We start from the raw sequence: 16896 nt of genomic DNA, 5'->3' as shown, positions 1-16896 counted from the left end.
GGTCATTGAATGACCAAGGCCATTCAGTTTTACACATCTGACTCTGGGCCAAAAAACTGACATTCATTGTGAAATTTTGTGCACACTATTTTGCGTATTACTGTGTATGCACAGTGTCGAAATTAAGGTCACTAATGTGTAACTCAGTATTCACATCGGTTACCCTTAACTATTGCAATACAGGTCTTACCATAATAAAAATTGCCCAATTGATATTTTATTTTGTGATGCTGATTAGTGACACGACGTAACACTTATTATTTTATGTATCGATACTAAAAATATAGTTCAACAAATTTTGTCCAAACGATTGACAAACTGTTCATATATTGTTACAATTAGTAGGTTATGATTTACCTCTTTGTTCGTTCTGAGTTACAACATACATAAAATTTCTGGTCGAATTTGAAATCTCCTATAGAGCATTGGAGCAGAAAGAGGTACGAACCGCTCATAGAGGTAGTAAATTTGGGTCATAGACCGACCAAGGTCATAGAGTGTTACACATCTGACTCTTGGCCAAGAAACTGTTGCATAATTTGGGCTGTCATACCTCCCTATGACAGTGTAACCACACAGTGAAATGTACATGAATCTAAGGTGTAACCCTGTATCCACGTGACTCTTAAAAGTTGGTGGACAGGACCAAAACATGATAAAAGCTGCAAACATGTGTTGAAGTCTGTAAACGATTGGCAACAGCACGTAACACGTATATTCACTGTCGGTACAACAAATCTGGCCTGGAAATGTAACAAAACTTATCCGACATGGTTCAGGCACTGCATGTGGGTCTACAGTCTCTTCTCCCGTGATGTACTAGTTGCCCTCATATGCGTTCGTGAAGTATTCACTATTTTAATGAGATGTTCGAGAAAGTCTCGCTACGCAATGTTTTGAGGTTCGAAACGATCATCGTAACTATTCTCAATAGATACTTAATAAAGTGTCTAAGAAATTTAATGTGTCTGTGGGAGGAATTATCGTTTCTACCAAGGGCAATAGCACAAACAAGAGAAGAGAAAAAGTTCATCGAATATTAACTAGTTGTATTATCACTAGTTGTAATATCGGGGAATATCTAGTTGGAATATTATTCAGTTTTAAATAGAGCAAACGAAAAGCTGCTGATTGCAAATTCATTAGTTGTAATAAATTGTAACATACAGCTAACTGGTTGTAACGCAATCCGTACATAGTGAAACGTACAGGTCACTGATGTGTAACTGTTTATCCACATGACCCTTAATATTGGTGTATAGGTCATTTCATGAGCCAGCTGTCATAATTTCATTTATTGTGTGAACAGATTTGACACAATTCAATTAATTGCATCGAACTCTACAGCTTCCACTGCCACGACAAAATTGTTTGGTCTGGAATGCGTTGTCCAGTGATATTTTACTACATTGTGAGGGTCCTGCGGACTATAAAAGGGCGCGGTTGCAGTAGTATATCCCTCAGCAACAAAGATTTTTCCGTCAACCTTTCACTACTACACAAACATTTTTCATTTTCAATAACTTCACACTTCCTATTTCATTCTACTGAAGGGTGGCAATGAACCCGTGCATGAAATTTATTATTAGTATTCTTCAACCCTCCTCTAACCTCAATTGCAGTGTCATCAATAGAGGGTTCACACAGAAATCAAGCTCTTCGGTGCCAAATAGCAGCCAGTAGGTTGCATGATGTTCGAGAAGATCTCGCTAATTTAATGAGATGTTCGAGAAGGCCTCGCTACATCAATTGTTTTGGGGTTCGAATCGACCATCTCTATGTTCTCAATAGACACTTACTAAAGTGTCTAAGAAATTATATGTGTTAGAGGGCCGGACTTATTGTTTGTGCCAAGCGCAATTGCGCAAACGAGAGAAGAGGAAAGGTTCATCGGATATTAACTAGTTGTAGTATCACTAGTTGTAATATCAGTAGTTCTAACTAGATGGACAGAAAAACTGCCGTTTGCATATTCATTAGTTGTAATACCAATTGTAACATATACATAATTGGTTGTAACTCGAAATGTACATGGCGTAATAAAAATTTGTTGCATTTTAAATATTAGTTACCCTACTTTCAAATTACTTGTCCCAACGAAGTATCATGTTCTTCTGCGAAACTGTTACTTATTATGTGGTCATGTGGAACCAAGCCAAGCCGCCAATTGTAAGTTCATTTCTGTACTGAAAGAGTAATACCTATTGAAGTGCCTGTAATGGTATTTTGTCGCTGGCATGGCATCCGCATCCCGAGAACAAGGTCAGCGGATCTTGTTATAGAACCACAAGCTAATGATGCAAGTCTATTACACAGACTACAGCGAGAAGTTATGCAGATGGAACGTAGGCTTCACAGGTTCCACGAGATCCAGGCCGTAAAAAGACATGGTATGGTTCAACACATTTTAGCAGATCCCATGCTTATATCGGACCCGGACCTATCTGACTTTACTGAATCAAGCGACGATGACTTTCAAAGGTACATACCCCACTGTTTAATGCATGACGGCGTTCCCAGGTGTTGTATGGGATACAACTGATAACAAGGGATGTAGTCCAATGTTCATCGGGGTAGCGATAAAACTATACTCATTATAATCTCTACTCAAACAAATTGCTTACCATATTTGGATATTAATCATGCCTGTTAAACAGTCGTAACTAGTTGTAACGTAACAGTAACATATACCTTACTGGTTGTAACCCATTTTGTACTGTTCGTTCTTCCTTTTTGTGACATTGTAAACTTTCATTTTAATGTTACAAATTAATTCTCCAAGGAATCATTTTCTTATGCGCACCTATTACCAACATGTGGTCGTGGCCTGGTTTGACCATAATTCAATTAACCTAAAAACTTGTAATACCAATTGATGTGTCTGTGATACATCATGTCAATGGGGCGCTAAATTCGTCAATCGATACAAAACAAATGGCCTAAATGATAATGTTTTAATAAAAATAGCCCAATAATAATTCGAATTTAGCATCGTAACAAAATCAAGACAATTTATACTTTAGACTGTGTTATCTTATACATCGCCCAATTTGCCGGTGCGATCTATGCCAATAATTATGGCCATTAAGGTATGCAATTGAATGTAGTAGAATGGTATACATATCACGCCAGCCATTCAACTGTTATGGTCGATTTAGTGAAAAATATCCGATCACAAATAACACGTTCAATTCTATTGTAAAATTGTTACTTCAATTTTCTACCAACTTTATAATTTCCTAACAATTTTATATAACCCAATACAAAGTATTGATGATTACTACCACCAGATGTGATTACAATTCTAATCCACGTGTCTAAATTTGAAAATAGTGAAATATCAATGCTGCCTGTACAACCTCGTCAATAAGTTGTAACACCCTACTAACTGCTTGTAACACGTACATATGCAGTATTCCTAAGTTGGGACAACCACTTAATGTCTCGTTCGCAAAATATAGTTACACATCATTCATCAATCTCATTCTCGGGGGCGGCGACGTCAGCGCGAAGTTGCAATCCCTGGGTGTTATTTCTTCCCTGAAATGCGTAACGATGGTAAATCAGCAATATTATTAATGAACCATACGATTAATGATATACGATATCCAAGTCTCCAATTAACAACAGTACACAAATATGTGCTGTAACGATAAAAGTTTATCACCTGGGGTGAAGGTGCAAATACATGATATGCATCAACATCACAGTGTGTTAAAAGTGCTGCACGCTCCTCCTACATTACATAGTATAAGTAATCGACTGTCAACAAATCATTACCAATCCCTATATTGCTCACTTAAAAAGTTAAATTGGACTAGACATTATAATAAAAATGATATATCAGACCATTAAGACATCTCTTACAGAGTTATACTTGGAAAAAATAGAAAATCTGGGATGCATCCATTCTGTAGGGACACTTCTAGGAGGCCCCTGATTAGCCAAACGGTGACCCTTCGAATAATAAAAAATAATATGTTATTAAAGCGAGCATACGTTAACTACATAATTTGCATGATTTGACAGCTTTCAGGTGCCCACCATTACAATACTATAAAAAAAGGGTTAATATCAGAAACCTCCCTTGAGATTTCTTCTAATCACACCTAGAATCCTTCATGTTTTCGAAATCACATTTAGCACCCCTGGAATGACAACTTTGGTATCAATGTCCGCCGAGTCATTATTTTTGTTCCACTTTTACCCGCAATGGTGAACTCTATTTATGTAGACTTAATTTCGGAAACCTCCCTTGAGGTTTTCCCTAAATTATGTAAAATTATTATGTAATTATGTAATATTTTTTGTACAAAGTGTAATTCTAATTGAACTATGTGTAAAATTTATCAACACAAATACGATTATTACATATTGGACTCATATGTACACTAACAACTTATCAGACTTCTATTGTAACGATGTACAAGAAATTTACATAAAATTACAAAATGTTCAAAAAATGTTACACGATTTAGGGATGGTTGATCTAACAATTGTTCCTATCCCACTCCCTAATATTAAATAGCTATAGAGTTTCCAGTGATGTTGACTTTTGGCAATGGGCATAGTGCCATTGTCAAAATTGCAATTTCTAAGTGAATAATAACATAATCTAAAAGATGTTTAAAGATGATGGGAATTCATGAGTATATAGCATTAGCAATCCATTTTTACTTGATAATAGGGCATCGCAATATTAATAACTTACAAACTCCATTCGATTAGGATGCACAAAAAGCTATTTATACGATTCCATTTTCATAAAAATGGAAGAGCAAGTTTATTTACAACTACAATCACATATTGAAACTATTGCTGCCATTATTAGAATCCATAGTCACATTTTTTTTATCACCGTTCAGATCAATGTAACATTTTTTAAACAATGTGTAACTTTATGTGAATTATTTGTAAAACTTAATAACAGAAACACAATCTATTATAAAGATGTACAACAAGCTTACATAAAATTACAAAATGTTCAAAACATGTTACACTGCTTAAGAACGATTTTGTAGTGTTACAAAAGTTGGAGGGATGTGAGTTACATAAATAGAGTTCACAAGGAGGGTAAAAGTGGAACAAAAATAATGAGGGGCTGATAATGATACCAAAGTTGTCATTTCAGGGGTGCTAAGTGTGATTTCGAAAACATGAGGGGTTCTAGGTGTGATTAGAAGAAACCTCAAGGGAGGTTTCTGATACTAACCCTAAAAAAAAGGTAGCTCTACTACACGAATAAGAAGGTCTTTATTTTAACTACTAAATATATACATACCGTTTCACTTTCATCGATATTCGGAGCAATAGCGTTTGGAGGGCCATTCACTGTCTGGCTCATTGAATGCGTCTACGAGTTTCGTATGGACCAAATCATTGTATAAGACAGTCAAAATAGGTATATCAGGAGGGATGACAGCCGTAACAACATTATCACACAATGTAAGATCAATGTAACTATTGATGCTGTTAGAAACATCCAAATAAAAGCAACGGTCATGTCCGTTTTATACTAACCGAAACAGAGTCAGTAGATGAACGACATCCCATAAACATGTATTCCTCAATTGAAACCGATGTCGGCTCCGATTCTGAGGCCTACAGTATTGACACGGCAATAATATTATTTCATCATGAATGATACCTAAACTTTAGTTAATAGCATAACGATAACTTAGTTTTAGCATAAATGTTCCCCGAGTACCAAAATTTGATCCATACCGTAGTCTGTGTAGTCCTTGATAATCTAGATTTTCTTTTTACTCTGTCAAATTTATCGATCCAACTTCGCATCACTCTACTTTTCTTCCCACCACCTCGTTTTTTAATGCCTCTTGCGACTACTGCCTCCCCCATTTCATTCACAATTTCAATTTTATCCCGTTCCTCCATATTCAGATTTTTTTGATTTTGCAAAGGTTGTTCTTCACTTTCTGAGAGGAGGAGCTCAACTCTCTTTGCCAAATCGGATATGACAGTGATTGCTACTTTGCTGGTGTCCTCCGACATTGCTGCTCGAGTTGCGACCTTAATCATGGCTGGAGCGAGCTCCCGATAACGAGTTGAAATCATTATTTTAGGATCAGCCACAACTTCCCGTCTTCGCCGATCAAAACAGTCTCCAGCCCGAGCTCTTTTTGTCCATCGCCTCTTAATGTATTCAGGAGGAATTATTTTTATGCCCACAGTATCAAACACCTTCAACGCGTGCCCACATAAAATGCCTTCATTCTCGTATTTTTTGCAACTACAACGTACACTTAGATCATTCCGATTGAATACCACTATTCTTTCAGGTCCTCCATCATACCTCATGACCGCAAACTCCACAATCATCGCTGCATCTTGCTGTCTCAATATAACCATAGCTGTTGACTCGCCATATTCATTTTGGAATGCAACAAATACGGTTGGTGAATACGTCTCTGATGCATGCACGAGCATAGGTGTTTGCCTTAACCCGACCATGGGGAGCTTTTGCCTCATTTCATATTCTGCGATCAGTTCATTATGTCTCTTTTCATCAACCACCCGATTGAAATGTCTAAAGAACTGCACAAGGTCATGATCCAGTTTCAAATGATTTTTAATTGCTGCATTTAGGCTTTCGCTGAGTTGGGTGCTTCGCATTCCAGCGGTCCATCTTTCTTTCATCATGCACCTTGCCCATTTATCACGAATTCTATACAATCCGGAGAGCCATTCATTATTTTCAAGATCGTGTTTCTTCACCATCGCCTCCCACACCCTATTGAATTGTTCCACTTCTTCAAACTCATACATGCATGCACCAAACATGTATGGAAGATCACTATTTTCCTTGTAGTGATTGCCAAGATGTTTCATAAAATTACGCCTTATGTGAAACGTACATAGACCGTGAAATGTTTCAGGCATAACAACTGAAAGAGCGGCTGCCATGGCATGATCTTGGTCGGTTAGTATGGTACTTGGACGCTTTCCGCACATTGCTTCTAGAAATGTACCAAACACCCATTTGAAAGAATCTATAGTCTCATCATACATAAGGGCAGCACCGAATATCACAATTTGCCTATGTTGGTTAAAACCCACAAACACTCCAAGTGGCCGGTATTCTTTATTTGTTTTGTAGGTTGTGTCGAATGTGACTACGTCTCCAAAAAATTTGTAGTCAATTAACATTCCTGCATCAGCCCAAAAGATATTCGTTATCTGCTCTTCACAGTCCAGCTGTACGGCATGAAAAAACGATGGATTCTCGAGTGTTTGCTCTTGAAAATAATTCAGCATGCTACCTGCTTCTCCATATTTCAAACTCCTTTCCCGTCGAGTACGAAGATATCGTTTCAGGTCTTCCCGAGTATATCCCACATTTCCCATCCCACCTGCCTCCTTTCCCATAAGCTCATGGCTCTGTTTCAATGAAAGCCCAGCGTCCTCGCTTATTTCAGCTTGGAATCCTTGAGCCTCGCTCACTTTTCTTTGTGATGGCATCATGTGCGCACATTGAGCAATGTGCAACTCATGGTTATGCTCTAAAACAAGATCATGCACACGGTACTTCATTGTTCCTCTAAACAACACAATAACCATTTTAGCTCCACACCCTGTTTTCGTCGGAGCTCGTGTCCTCTTTGGCATCACATCACCTTCGTACTTGCGCTTCACACCTTCCTTGCAGCAACTATATCTCCTAGACGTGGTCACGCCGTCTTTGTCTTTATTCAGATAGTCTTTACGTACACTAAAACCCATTTTAAAGGCATATTTGTTGTAAAACTGGTACGCATCCTCTTCGCTGTTGAACTCCATTCCTAATTCAGGGGTCCCATCTTCTGCCAATTTGCTGCAATCCATTACTTCTGATCCTGCCAATTATGCATCAAACACCCTAATTTGCAACACTTCATGAATAGTATGTACATAAACGACAACATATATGTATATTACCATTCATAATGTGTTATGAATCATACATTACTCGTATACCAAATTCTATTATTACGCTATCAATATGATTAATGATTCACATCACCTTACTTTTACTCTAACACAATCTGTGTACAAATACAACTCCATGTACACTAACTTATACGGATTGTAATGTATTGGTCACACGATGTAAGTCTATTTTAACTGTATGTACATCCACGCTGGTGATTATATTTTGATTCTAGATTCTTTACCTCACTGGACCTTATGTCATTCGTTAATAACAACCGCATAAGCCAACTCCGCATTTTCTACTATTTCCATATTTTGAGGGCCAAACAATCACTTTCTACTCATTGTAATATATTTTTTACATCATGTAATTTACTTACAATACAAGGTTCACCCATTTATTATTCACATATATGTCTTTTCCTCAGTTTCACCTCATTCAACTCTACACCTCTATTTTATACACACTACACGGTCAAGAGAGGGACAAACTAATATTACTCCATGAGCATGGACCAATTACTAGATGCACAATGATTCATATCAATTGTAATACGGTGGCTATAACATGTAACTAATTTACAACAAGATGTACATTCATTCACTTGTTAAATGTGACATTGTTTCTCTCATCTTTCCCTAATTCCGTTCGATGGTTTACTTGAATACATACCCCTAGGTCTTCCAAAAACTACTATCCCTTTATAGTTCATCACTGAAAAACTAAATGGTCACACACACAGATACGATACATATATTTAATATAGTACAACTTCACTATTCTTGTATCATCTTCATATTATGTCTTCAGTGACTCTAATTTCATCCTTCATTTAACAAATGTGCATTTGGGTGACAAATTATTGGCCACAGTTACTGACATGGTTCAGTCATGTTACCTTGGTATGCTAATACGCTTCACGTTTCACCGAAGTCGGAGAGCGTAGCTGCATCTGCTATTAAGTTGAAGGACAAAATCTGGCTTCGTGAGATTTTGTCCTTCCTCTGTTTGCTTCTACCTTACCGCCTGCCTTGTGCGCATTCAAAATAGATACAATACTCTTATACCCAGTTGAAAACCACAGCTGCTTCTGCTATTCAGTTTTCCCTCCAAACTTTGGCTTCATCTCTGTTTGCTTCTTCCTTGCCGCCTGCCTTTCCACTCACTTTTCTGTCAATTGCTATTTTCATCAGAGTAGACTACACTCACTTCACTAGAAAGAGCTAGTAAGTCGAATTCCACTCGAACTTCAGCTTTCTACCTTCAATGAGCGGTCGGTCAGACTGTCAGAGTAGAGCTCCTTCAGAAGCACGCCAAGACTCTTCCCTCAGTTTTGTTTTCTGCGGCTAATTCAAAATTTCAACTTGAATTTCAAAAACCAATTCTCTTCCGTTTGCTCCGTCTGCTCACGTTTGGAAGTCAACATTTTTTTATTTGGAACGATACCGTTTTTGTGCCCTGCTTCAGCCTTGCTGACTTGGCTCATTTGTCTCCTCACGTTTTTTATTGTGAGGAGACCGTTCAGGAGCGGTCGTCTGAGGACCGCTCCTGCCCCGTATCCGCCCGTAACCTTGTGTTGAATTGCGGACGGACCGTAATTCACATGTTTTCTTTTTTTTTTAGAAAATAATTATTGTATAATCTATTCTATTTTATACTAAAGGAAGAAGAGGGACGACATGAAGAGGTCCAGGAGTAATTCAGAGAGAACTCAATCACCATCGAACCAGACAGATATATTACGCATCCATCTGAATTTTTTTATACAAATTCACTTAATATAATAATTGATGAAGGGTAGTATTTGGATCTTGACCTTGCAACCTACCGAAATATACTAATGCTTTGGCTCGTGGTGGCGAATTCTGCGTGGTTCCACTCCCTGAATTAGGACCTCTCTTGCGCGCAGTGCACCTGTGTGAAAAAGTCGTCAAATATACCCAAAAGGGGACTCCACCAAGTCCAAATAACTCCGGCCTTCCCTTATCCACACAACAACGAGTGTGATGAACTAACTGACTTGAACAGCAGTGGCTTCCTGCCTTCCCGCTTCCTTATATTGAAGCAGCAGCGGTATTACTACTCCACTGCTAAGAACTCACTCCAATTTCCATTTTTCCAACACACTGCTAGCAAGCAGCATTTTTGTAGGAAGTAGTACTACTCCTCCAAACCGGAGCGAGAGAAGAAATAAGAGAGAGAGGACTCGACGGCAAGAGAGCCTCCTTGCACTCTCTCGCATATCTGCTTCTATAGCACCATTCTGATATCCTCCTTCCACACTTCTTTCTGCTGATTCTCTTCTCTCTTTTTTTGTTCTTTCCCTCTCAACTAGACTATTTTATACCTTCCCTTCCAGACTCTCAAAAATAAGCAGCCAAACCCAATACAAATGGCTTAAATCTCAACGCGGACACCTCGGATCTGAGACCATCTTTCTTGGCGTCTACTCTGTTCTCAAATCTGAGCTCTTGAACGACTCCCTAGCTTTCCGATGTGGAGACTGATGGATTTCTCTTGCCTGTGTGGGTCGATCGGGTTTCGTCTCTCATATTGATCTACCCCCCTCATACCCCACGCCTCATAAATGTGTACAGCTGTCCTCCTTCTTCTTCTTGTGCCTACGTCTATTTCCAGATCATTCGACAATGTTGGACCGGTCATTTGCTAAACGCGATTTGCGATGTTACATAATGCCTTCTTAACTTCAATATTGCTGTGCCTCACTATTTTCATGTTCCTCCTCTGAGCTGAACCTGTGATTGGAGGTTTCGCTAAAAACCGTCAATTATTCTTTAAGCAATGCATTTCCAATGATTCAGAACAACACGACAAAGTCCCGTCTCTTTCTCTGTGTTTGATCATAATGCACTCGCTGGATTTTCCTTTTCTCTGCTCTATTGTCCAGAAAATTTCCACTGACAAAGAAGAGATATCAAACTCAAACAAACGGGGACACCCTTTATTTATTTATTTATTTTATTTATATTTTCGTTGCGCCTCGATCGCGGAGCAAATCAAGTTTCATAGCGTTAAGGAACGGCATAGGTCTTTGTTTGATGATGTTGTTGTTTTCTCCATCAACATATATTTCCTTGTTGTTTGAGATGCCTTGCTCATTCTTTTAAGGAACAAATGGCAGTCTTTGTTTTCGGATGCTGATTTCCAACTTCTCCTTTTAGAAACTTGTGTTGTTTCACAAAGTTGTAACATTAATGATTTCTGAGATCATGGATTTGTAATTCTATGAATTCCCTAAAAAATTCTAGTGCTTTTGAGATTCCACTTAGCATGATACCCTGCTGATTTTTTGTTGCTGTCACTGAGCTTTATGCTATTCCCCTTTCACTATGCTTAGCTTTTTTCTTGCTTTACCGTGATTCCGTTACAAATTGATTTCTTTTTTGAAGCTTAATTTTGATCCATCTTGGGGGTTGTCGAGAATTTCCCATGGATTGGCCTTCCGTTCCTCATTTTCTTTTCCGTTATTAATGATGAAAATTTGCTCTCTCTCTCTCTCTCTCATGTGCTTGCACTTACATTTGCGTCTGAGCATATCCATCTTCAGAAAATGCACTTCTTTGAGTACTTGCTTTAATTTCTTATATTTTTAATTATGATGCAGATGCTGGACTACAATGTTCCTGGAGGTAACTGTTGATCTGATCACTTGGGAGTTATTACTTATCTCTAGATGGCAAAGCAAAAAGGAAATGACAAAGAGGGCCAGTGGTGGGGGGAGGGGAAGGGAGTTGGCAGGAAGGCTCTGTTTGCCTTTTTCTTGTGTGGTGATTTGCAGAAAACCATTTTTCCCTGAAATGCTCCAAAATGTATTCCGTTTTGCAGGAAAGCTGAACCGAGGTCTGTCCGTCATTGATAGCTACAAGCTGCTAAAAGAAGGAAAGGAACTAACTGAGGATGAGGTGTTTCTTGCTAGTGCTCTAGGGTGGTGTATTGAATGGGTAGGTCAATGGTAATCCTACTTTTCTTCTTACTTTGATAAATAGAATTCATTTAGTTGCTTCACAGTGCAGAGCTCTGATACTCTTGAGTTTGCAAAATTTACAGCTGCAGGCATACTTTCTTGTCCTCGATGACATTATGGATAATTCCCACATTCGGCGTGGTCAACTTTGTTGGTTCAGAGTGCCAAAGGTTTACTTCAAGGATGAAAAAGATTTACATAATTCTTCATTAACTCCAATAAAGTTCTTTCGTGAAACTCTTTTTCTTTTAACTGCAATTGTTAGGTTGGTATGATTGCTGCAAATGACAGTGTCCTACTCCGTAATCACATCCCTAGAATTCTTAAGAAACACTTCAGAGAAAAGGCTTACTATGTAGATCTTCTGGATTTGTTCAATGAGGTAAACCAAGTAAAACATGGACCCTGCTCCATTCAGTTAAACTGCTATTGCATTCTAATGTCCATCGTAGTTTTGAATTGCAGGTGGAGTTCCAAACTGCTTCAGGGCAGATGATAGATTTGATTACTACCCTTGAAGGAGAAAAGGATCTATCTAAATACTCCTTGTCACTGTGAGTAGATGAATCTGCCTAACTCTTTCATGTTCAAATCCCATAAACTAGTTGCACTTGTTACCTGCAGTTAACTTTCCGCAAAAAGGAACTGATTAACCTACCGCCAATTCTTTCTATTTCTGGTTTTTGGGGAACCATCGATGTACTAGAACGACATGTAATATTCTGTATTCCATTTGAAAGTATGGGGTTTTCCACAGAGGAAAACTTCTTTCATCCAGCAATCAGAATTAGATCTTTTTAACAGGAGTTTTCCTCTTTGAATTTATTATCCTGGTATACATCAGAAATGGTTATACTTTTTTTTTTTTTTTTTATATTACATCTGGGCTCTTTTTCATATCCTCACTCTAGGCAGATGGTATTGTATATTGTGTTGCATTAGGTCTCATCATGTTGTAAATGCTTTTTGTTGACAAACCTGAATTTCAACTATTTTAGGCAGTGGTATTAGGTAGTTTAATTTGTCCAATACTGTATCATACATGCACACATCTCTATTAAGTATACAATCCTTATCGTGGGAATGGTGATTTTCCACATTTGGCTGACTTTTGAGCCTGCTTTGAATTATTTTGGATGATGTGAGATGTAACATATTGTCCTCTGAACTAATATTTGTTTTTCATGCAGCCACCGGCGAATTGTTCAGTACAAGACTGCGTATTATTCTTTCTACCTTCCTGTAAGCTAATGTCTACCTTTTCAATGATTTTGCCCGATGAAATAGAGTGATTGACATTCAAAAATTTGTCAAGGTGAATAACAATCGTTTTGTTATTATTTACCAAATAGGTTGCATGTGCATTGCTTATGGCTGGTGAGAATTTGGACAACCATATAGATGTAAAGAACATTCTGATTGACATGGGAATATACTTTCAAGTTCAGGTAAATACTTGTTTGTCTGATGCAATCCTCTACTCTAAGAGTTTTATAATTGATGCAGTTCTAGTGAAACATGTGTGGACAAAGTTCTTTTGAAGTTATCTTTTGGAAGGGATGGGAGGTAAAGAGGTGAAAATTTTGTATTCTTTTTGTCTTTTTTGCTCTCTCTCAATGGCGGGGAAGGGAGCTTGAATTAGGGTATCTTGGCTACCATTGTCAGCATACTTTCCCATCTCTGAAGGATTTCGAAACAACACTTCTTAATTTTACAATGGTTTGTCAAGGTCAAACCGTGTCTGTAGGAGCACACTTTTGAATGTTTCAAAGTTATTCGTAGCAGAATACTACTGTTTTCTATTCTGGTAGATTAATAAAATCTTCTGGCTGGATAGACACTCTATTCAAGCAGTTACACCTTACAGTCCAGAACATGCCAAAATGGGAAGTTATATTGCGGACTGGATAAGCGTCAAAGGTTTCACTTCACATACAAAACATACATGCAAACACTTAGCCAGAAGATTTTTCTGACTGTGTTTTCACCCTGTCAGGATGACTATTTGGATTCTTTTGGTGAACCAGAAAAGGTTGGAAAGGTATAAACATTTGCACAAATGAATGCCATTATATTCAGAGTTTAATGTTCTTATACAACTTAGCAACTTACCAGCTGGGATACCTTACTTCGTCCTGTTGTCACAGATAGGAACTGATATTGAAGATTTTAAATGTTCTTGGTTGGTCGTAAAGGCACTAGAAAGATGCAGTGAAGAACAGAAGAAGATTTTATTTGTAAGGATGCATGCCTTATTTCTTGGCAATTTCTCTGCTTAAAATTTAGGATTCCCATTTAAAGCTGTGTCCACTTCCAGGCGCACTATGGAAAGGCAGATGCTGCTGATGTTGCAAAAGTCAAAGCTCTATACCACGAACTTGATCTCCAGGTTTGAACTTGGATTCTTCTCATGGAGAGATGATGCAAAAACTTGAGGATATTAAGAATATGCTAACTTGTTTTGTCGAGGCTTTAAGTTACTAAACGACAAATTTACTTGTGGTTTCAAACGAAGAATTTTAAATTGTACCATCATGAGGGGGAAAACCTGATCCTGCATGTTTATAAAAGGTCCAGTTCTTTGCGTTAGGTGAACACACTTCATTTCTTTATGTCTAAACTTAACAAAGAGCTGAAAAAATGAACAGAAGATTTGGGTTCAACGTTCTGAATGTGGAAAGTTCAAGTGAGAGTACCTACCTTTCTGTCGTGCCAAAAGCCAGGGCCTTGAGGAAATCTTCTTCTGGCTCGCGTGACTATAAAATATGCCTATTGGATGCTTCATCTTAGGTCTCTAATAATTAACATTGCTCTAGGTTGGGGTAAGCCCCCTTCTTTGGGCTTGATCTTGCTAATATTTCCTCAGATCTCTACTATCATAATAGGTTATGAAAGATGATTTAGTGTAGGAAGTATGGACCTCAGAACTAATGAAATTCTGCAACTTGAATATGTTCTCAAGATTATTCTCTCACTGATACTACTCTGTTTTGTACATTTAGTTGTCAGTTACCATTATTGTTGTGGTTCTCATTCTCGAATCAGCTAAAATTATTCTCGAATTAGTTTTTGGAATTCAATTTGCAACTCTTTTAGGGCGTGTTTGCGGAATATGAAAGCAAAAGCTATGAGAAGTTGACAAGCTGTATTGAAGCTCATCCCAGCAAAGCTGTGCAGTCAGTGCTGAAGTCATTTTTGGGGAAGATATACAAGAGGCAGAAGTAGAAAGGATATTCCCAAAGAATAAAAGCAAAAGAGACTTGGCATTTGGTATCTAATTGTTGAACAGGGGAAACAAACACTACTTGTTCTTGTTGATTTTTAGGATCAGCTTCCACATTATTATTATTATTATTTTTTGGTGTATTCTTGTTGTTTTGGCTTTGACATCCTTGGCAAAGGGATGAACGGTATTCAGATGTAGAACACAGACGATGTGAGGCAGCATTTATTGAGGCAACAATGAACGAACCTTAAAGTTATTCATCTATTTGTCTTCTCAAATGACTGATGAGTTTTCGTGAGCTGCAGCTGTAACCATACCATACCGTTTCCTTTCTGTTTTTTTTTTTAAAAAAAATATATGCTAGAAGGTTTTGAAAACTGCAAGGCCAACTTTTCAAGGTGAAGAATGGTGCTCCTTCCATATGCCTGATGAATAATAGTAGGTTATAATGATCAAAAGAAACTTCTTCGTCTTTCCGGTTTGCATACGTAATTCATGGAATCGGGAACTCGCCCTTTCTTTCAAAGTCAAAGTCATTTGCATCAATAATTAATGTATCCTGAGATGACTACTGCAAATCAATTTTCCAACCTGAGCTGAGGGGAGCTTTTGTGGAAAGAGAAGACTACTGTGTATTCAAGAATCCTTTGCAATTAATTAGCTTCCAAATACAAGCACTACCACCATATCATATACTGAAACCGCAAGTATTATTCTTTTTTTCTGAAAAATTGAAAGGGGAGCAGGGGGTATGGAATCCGGGTCTGAACCTTGGCTTCAACACGCGGTTTATTTACGGTAGTCAAAGGAATGGATTCCATGAAAGCAGCAGTAGTATTAATTATTAATTATTAAATGAGAGAGAATGAAAGAGAAATGGAGATGAGACATTTCCTGGCAACTAGCGCAGCGCGCCACAAAGTCCACATTGGCACCTAATGTCCGAGTCCGGTGTTGACTTGTCTAAGCTGTTTTCCTCTTTCCCTTTTGGGCTGCTGTGTTTCGTTATGTTTTAATACTAAATATTATTATTATTATTAATATGCAGCTAGGACTGTCAATGGGGCTGGGCCAGCCCGAGCTCAGCTCGCTCGGCCCGATAAAAAGTCCGATGAGCCTGATCATTTAGTGAGCCGGTCTGAGTCTGAGCCTAAAAATTAGGCCCGAATTAAATGTGAGCCGAGCTTGGACCTTATTAGGCTCAAACCCGATATAGGCTCGACCCTTTAATTACCTATATATATAATATTTATATCTTGCTATTATGTATAATTATATATCCAAATATATTATTACTAAATACTAAATATATACATAAATTACAAAACACAAAAATACATCTAAAAACTCTTTCATGAGCTTTCTTGAGAGCCAATATTGGTAATGCATAACTAAATCTCTAATTTTTCTTATTGGTTGAGTAAATTTTTGTATTAGCATAATATTGGTTGATTTTTTTTTGGTCTACAAACACAAAAATCATCAAGCATATTTGGATTTAAATCACAAGATTATAAAAAAAGTTTCAACTTTTAAAGATGTATTGGCTTATGATCGCATGTTTTATTACTATTTTTCATGCATTTTGAATGGATTAAATATAAATATTGTTGAAAAATTTTTGGTTTATATACATTTTAAGAACTATTATTTGTTCATGTTTAGTTTTAATATTATAGTCTTGTAAATGTTAAATTAGTTTTACAACTTAATAGTTGTAGTAATTATATTAAGAAAATTAAGGAGTAATAAGTG

General features: G+C 37.6%; 2 protein-coding genes across 2 annotated transcripts; one reads left to right on the top strand and one right to left on the bottom strand.

Moving 5' to 3' along the window:
- Positions 1-3468: 3468 nt before the first annotated feature.
- LOC113783296 (protein FAR1-RELATED SEQUENCE 5-like) lies at positions 3469-7842 on the bottom strand. Its single transcript, XM_027329388.1, has 6 exons — positions 5725-7842; positions 5521-5601; positions 5282-5353; positions 3850-3957; positions 3668-3736; positions 3469-3540 (listed from the first exon to the last, which is right to left on the bottom strand). The coding sequence occupies exons 1-6, from the start codon at positions 7840-7842 to the stop codon at positions 3469-3471; spliced, it is 2520 nt and encodes an 839-aa protein (XP_027185189.1).
- Positions 7843-10461: 2619 nt separating this feature from the next.
- LOC113783056 (farnesyl pyrophosphate synthase 1) lies at positions 10462-15401 on the top strand. Its single transcript, XM_027329076.1, has 12 exons — positions 10462-10468; positions 11556-11580; positions 11777-11892; positions 11999-12085; positions 12181-12297; positions 12381-12469; positions 13106-13157; positions 13268-13363; positions 13912-13956; positions 14063-14152; positions 14233-14304; positions 15012-15401. Exons 2-12 carry the CDS (start codon positions 11556-11558, stop codon positions 15138-15140), a joined length of 918 nt encoding a protein of 305 aa, XP_027184877.1. The 5' UTR covers positions 10462-10468; the 3' UTR covers positions 15141-15401.
- The last annotated feature ends 1495 nt before the right edge of the window (positions 15402-16896 follow it).

This window comes from Coffea eugenioides, chromosome 9 (genome assembly GCF_003713205.1).
Source record: "Coffea eugenioides isolate CCC68of chromosome 9, Ceug_1.0, whole genome shotgun sequence".
NCBI lineage: Eukaryota > Viridiplantae > Streptophyta > Magnoliopsida > Gentianales > Rubiaceae > Coffea > Coffea eugenioides.
This window is presented reverse-complemented; position numbering and strand designations above follow the sequence as displayed.

What these genes read in the sequence shown, in the direction of transcription:
- LOC113783296 (XM_027329388.1), bottom strand. Translation starts at nt 7,842, where the DNA reads ATGGATTGCAGCAAATTGGCAGAAGATGGGACCCCTGAATTAGGAATG. An exon ending in CAAGGACTACACAGACTACG is followed by an intron (nt 5,602 to 5,724) that starts GTATGGATCAAA and finishes TCAATACTGTAG; the next exon opens with GCCTCAGAATCGGAGCCGAC. An exon ending in CATCTACTGACTCTGTTTCG is followed by an intron (nt 5,354 to 5,520) that starts GTTAGTATAAAA and finishes CGAAACTCGTAG; the next exon opens with ACGCATTCAATGAGCCAGAC.
- LOC113783056 (XM_027329076.1), top strand. Translation starts at nt 11,556, where the DNA reads ATGCTGGACTACAATGTTCCTGGAG. An exon ending in TAGGGTGGTGTATTGAATGG is followed by an intron (nt 11,893 to 11,998) that starts GTAGGTCAATGG and finishes CAAAATTTACAG; the next exon opens with CTGCAGGCATACTTTCTTGT. An exon ending in TTCTGGATTTGTTCAATGAG is followed by an intron (nt 12,298 to 12,380) that starts GTAAACCAAGTA and finishes TTTGAATTGCAG; the next exon opens with GTGGAGTTCCAAACTGCTTC.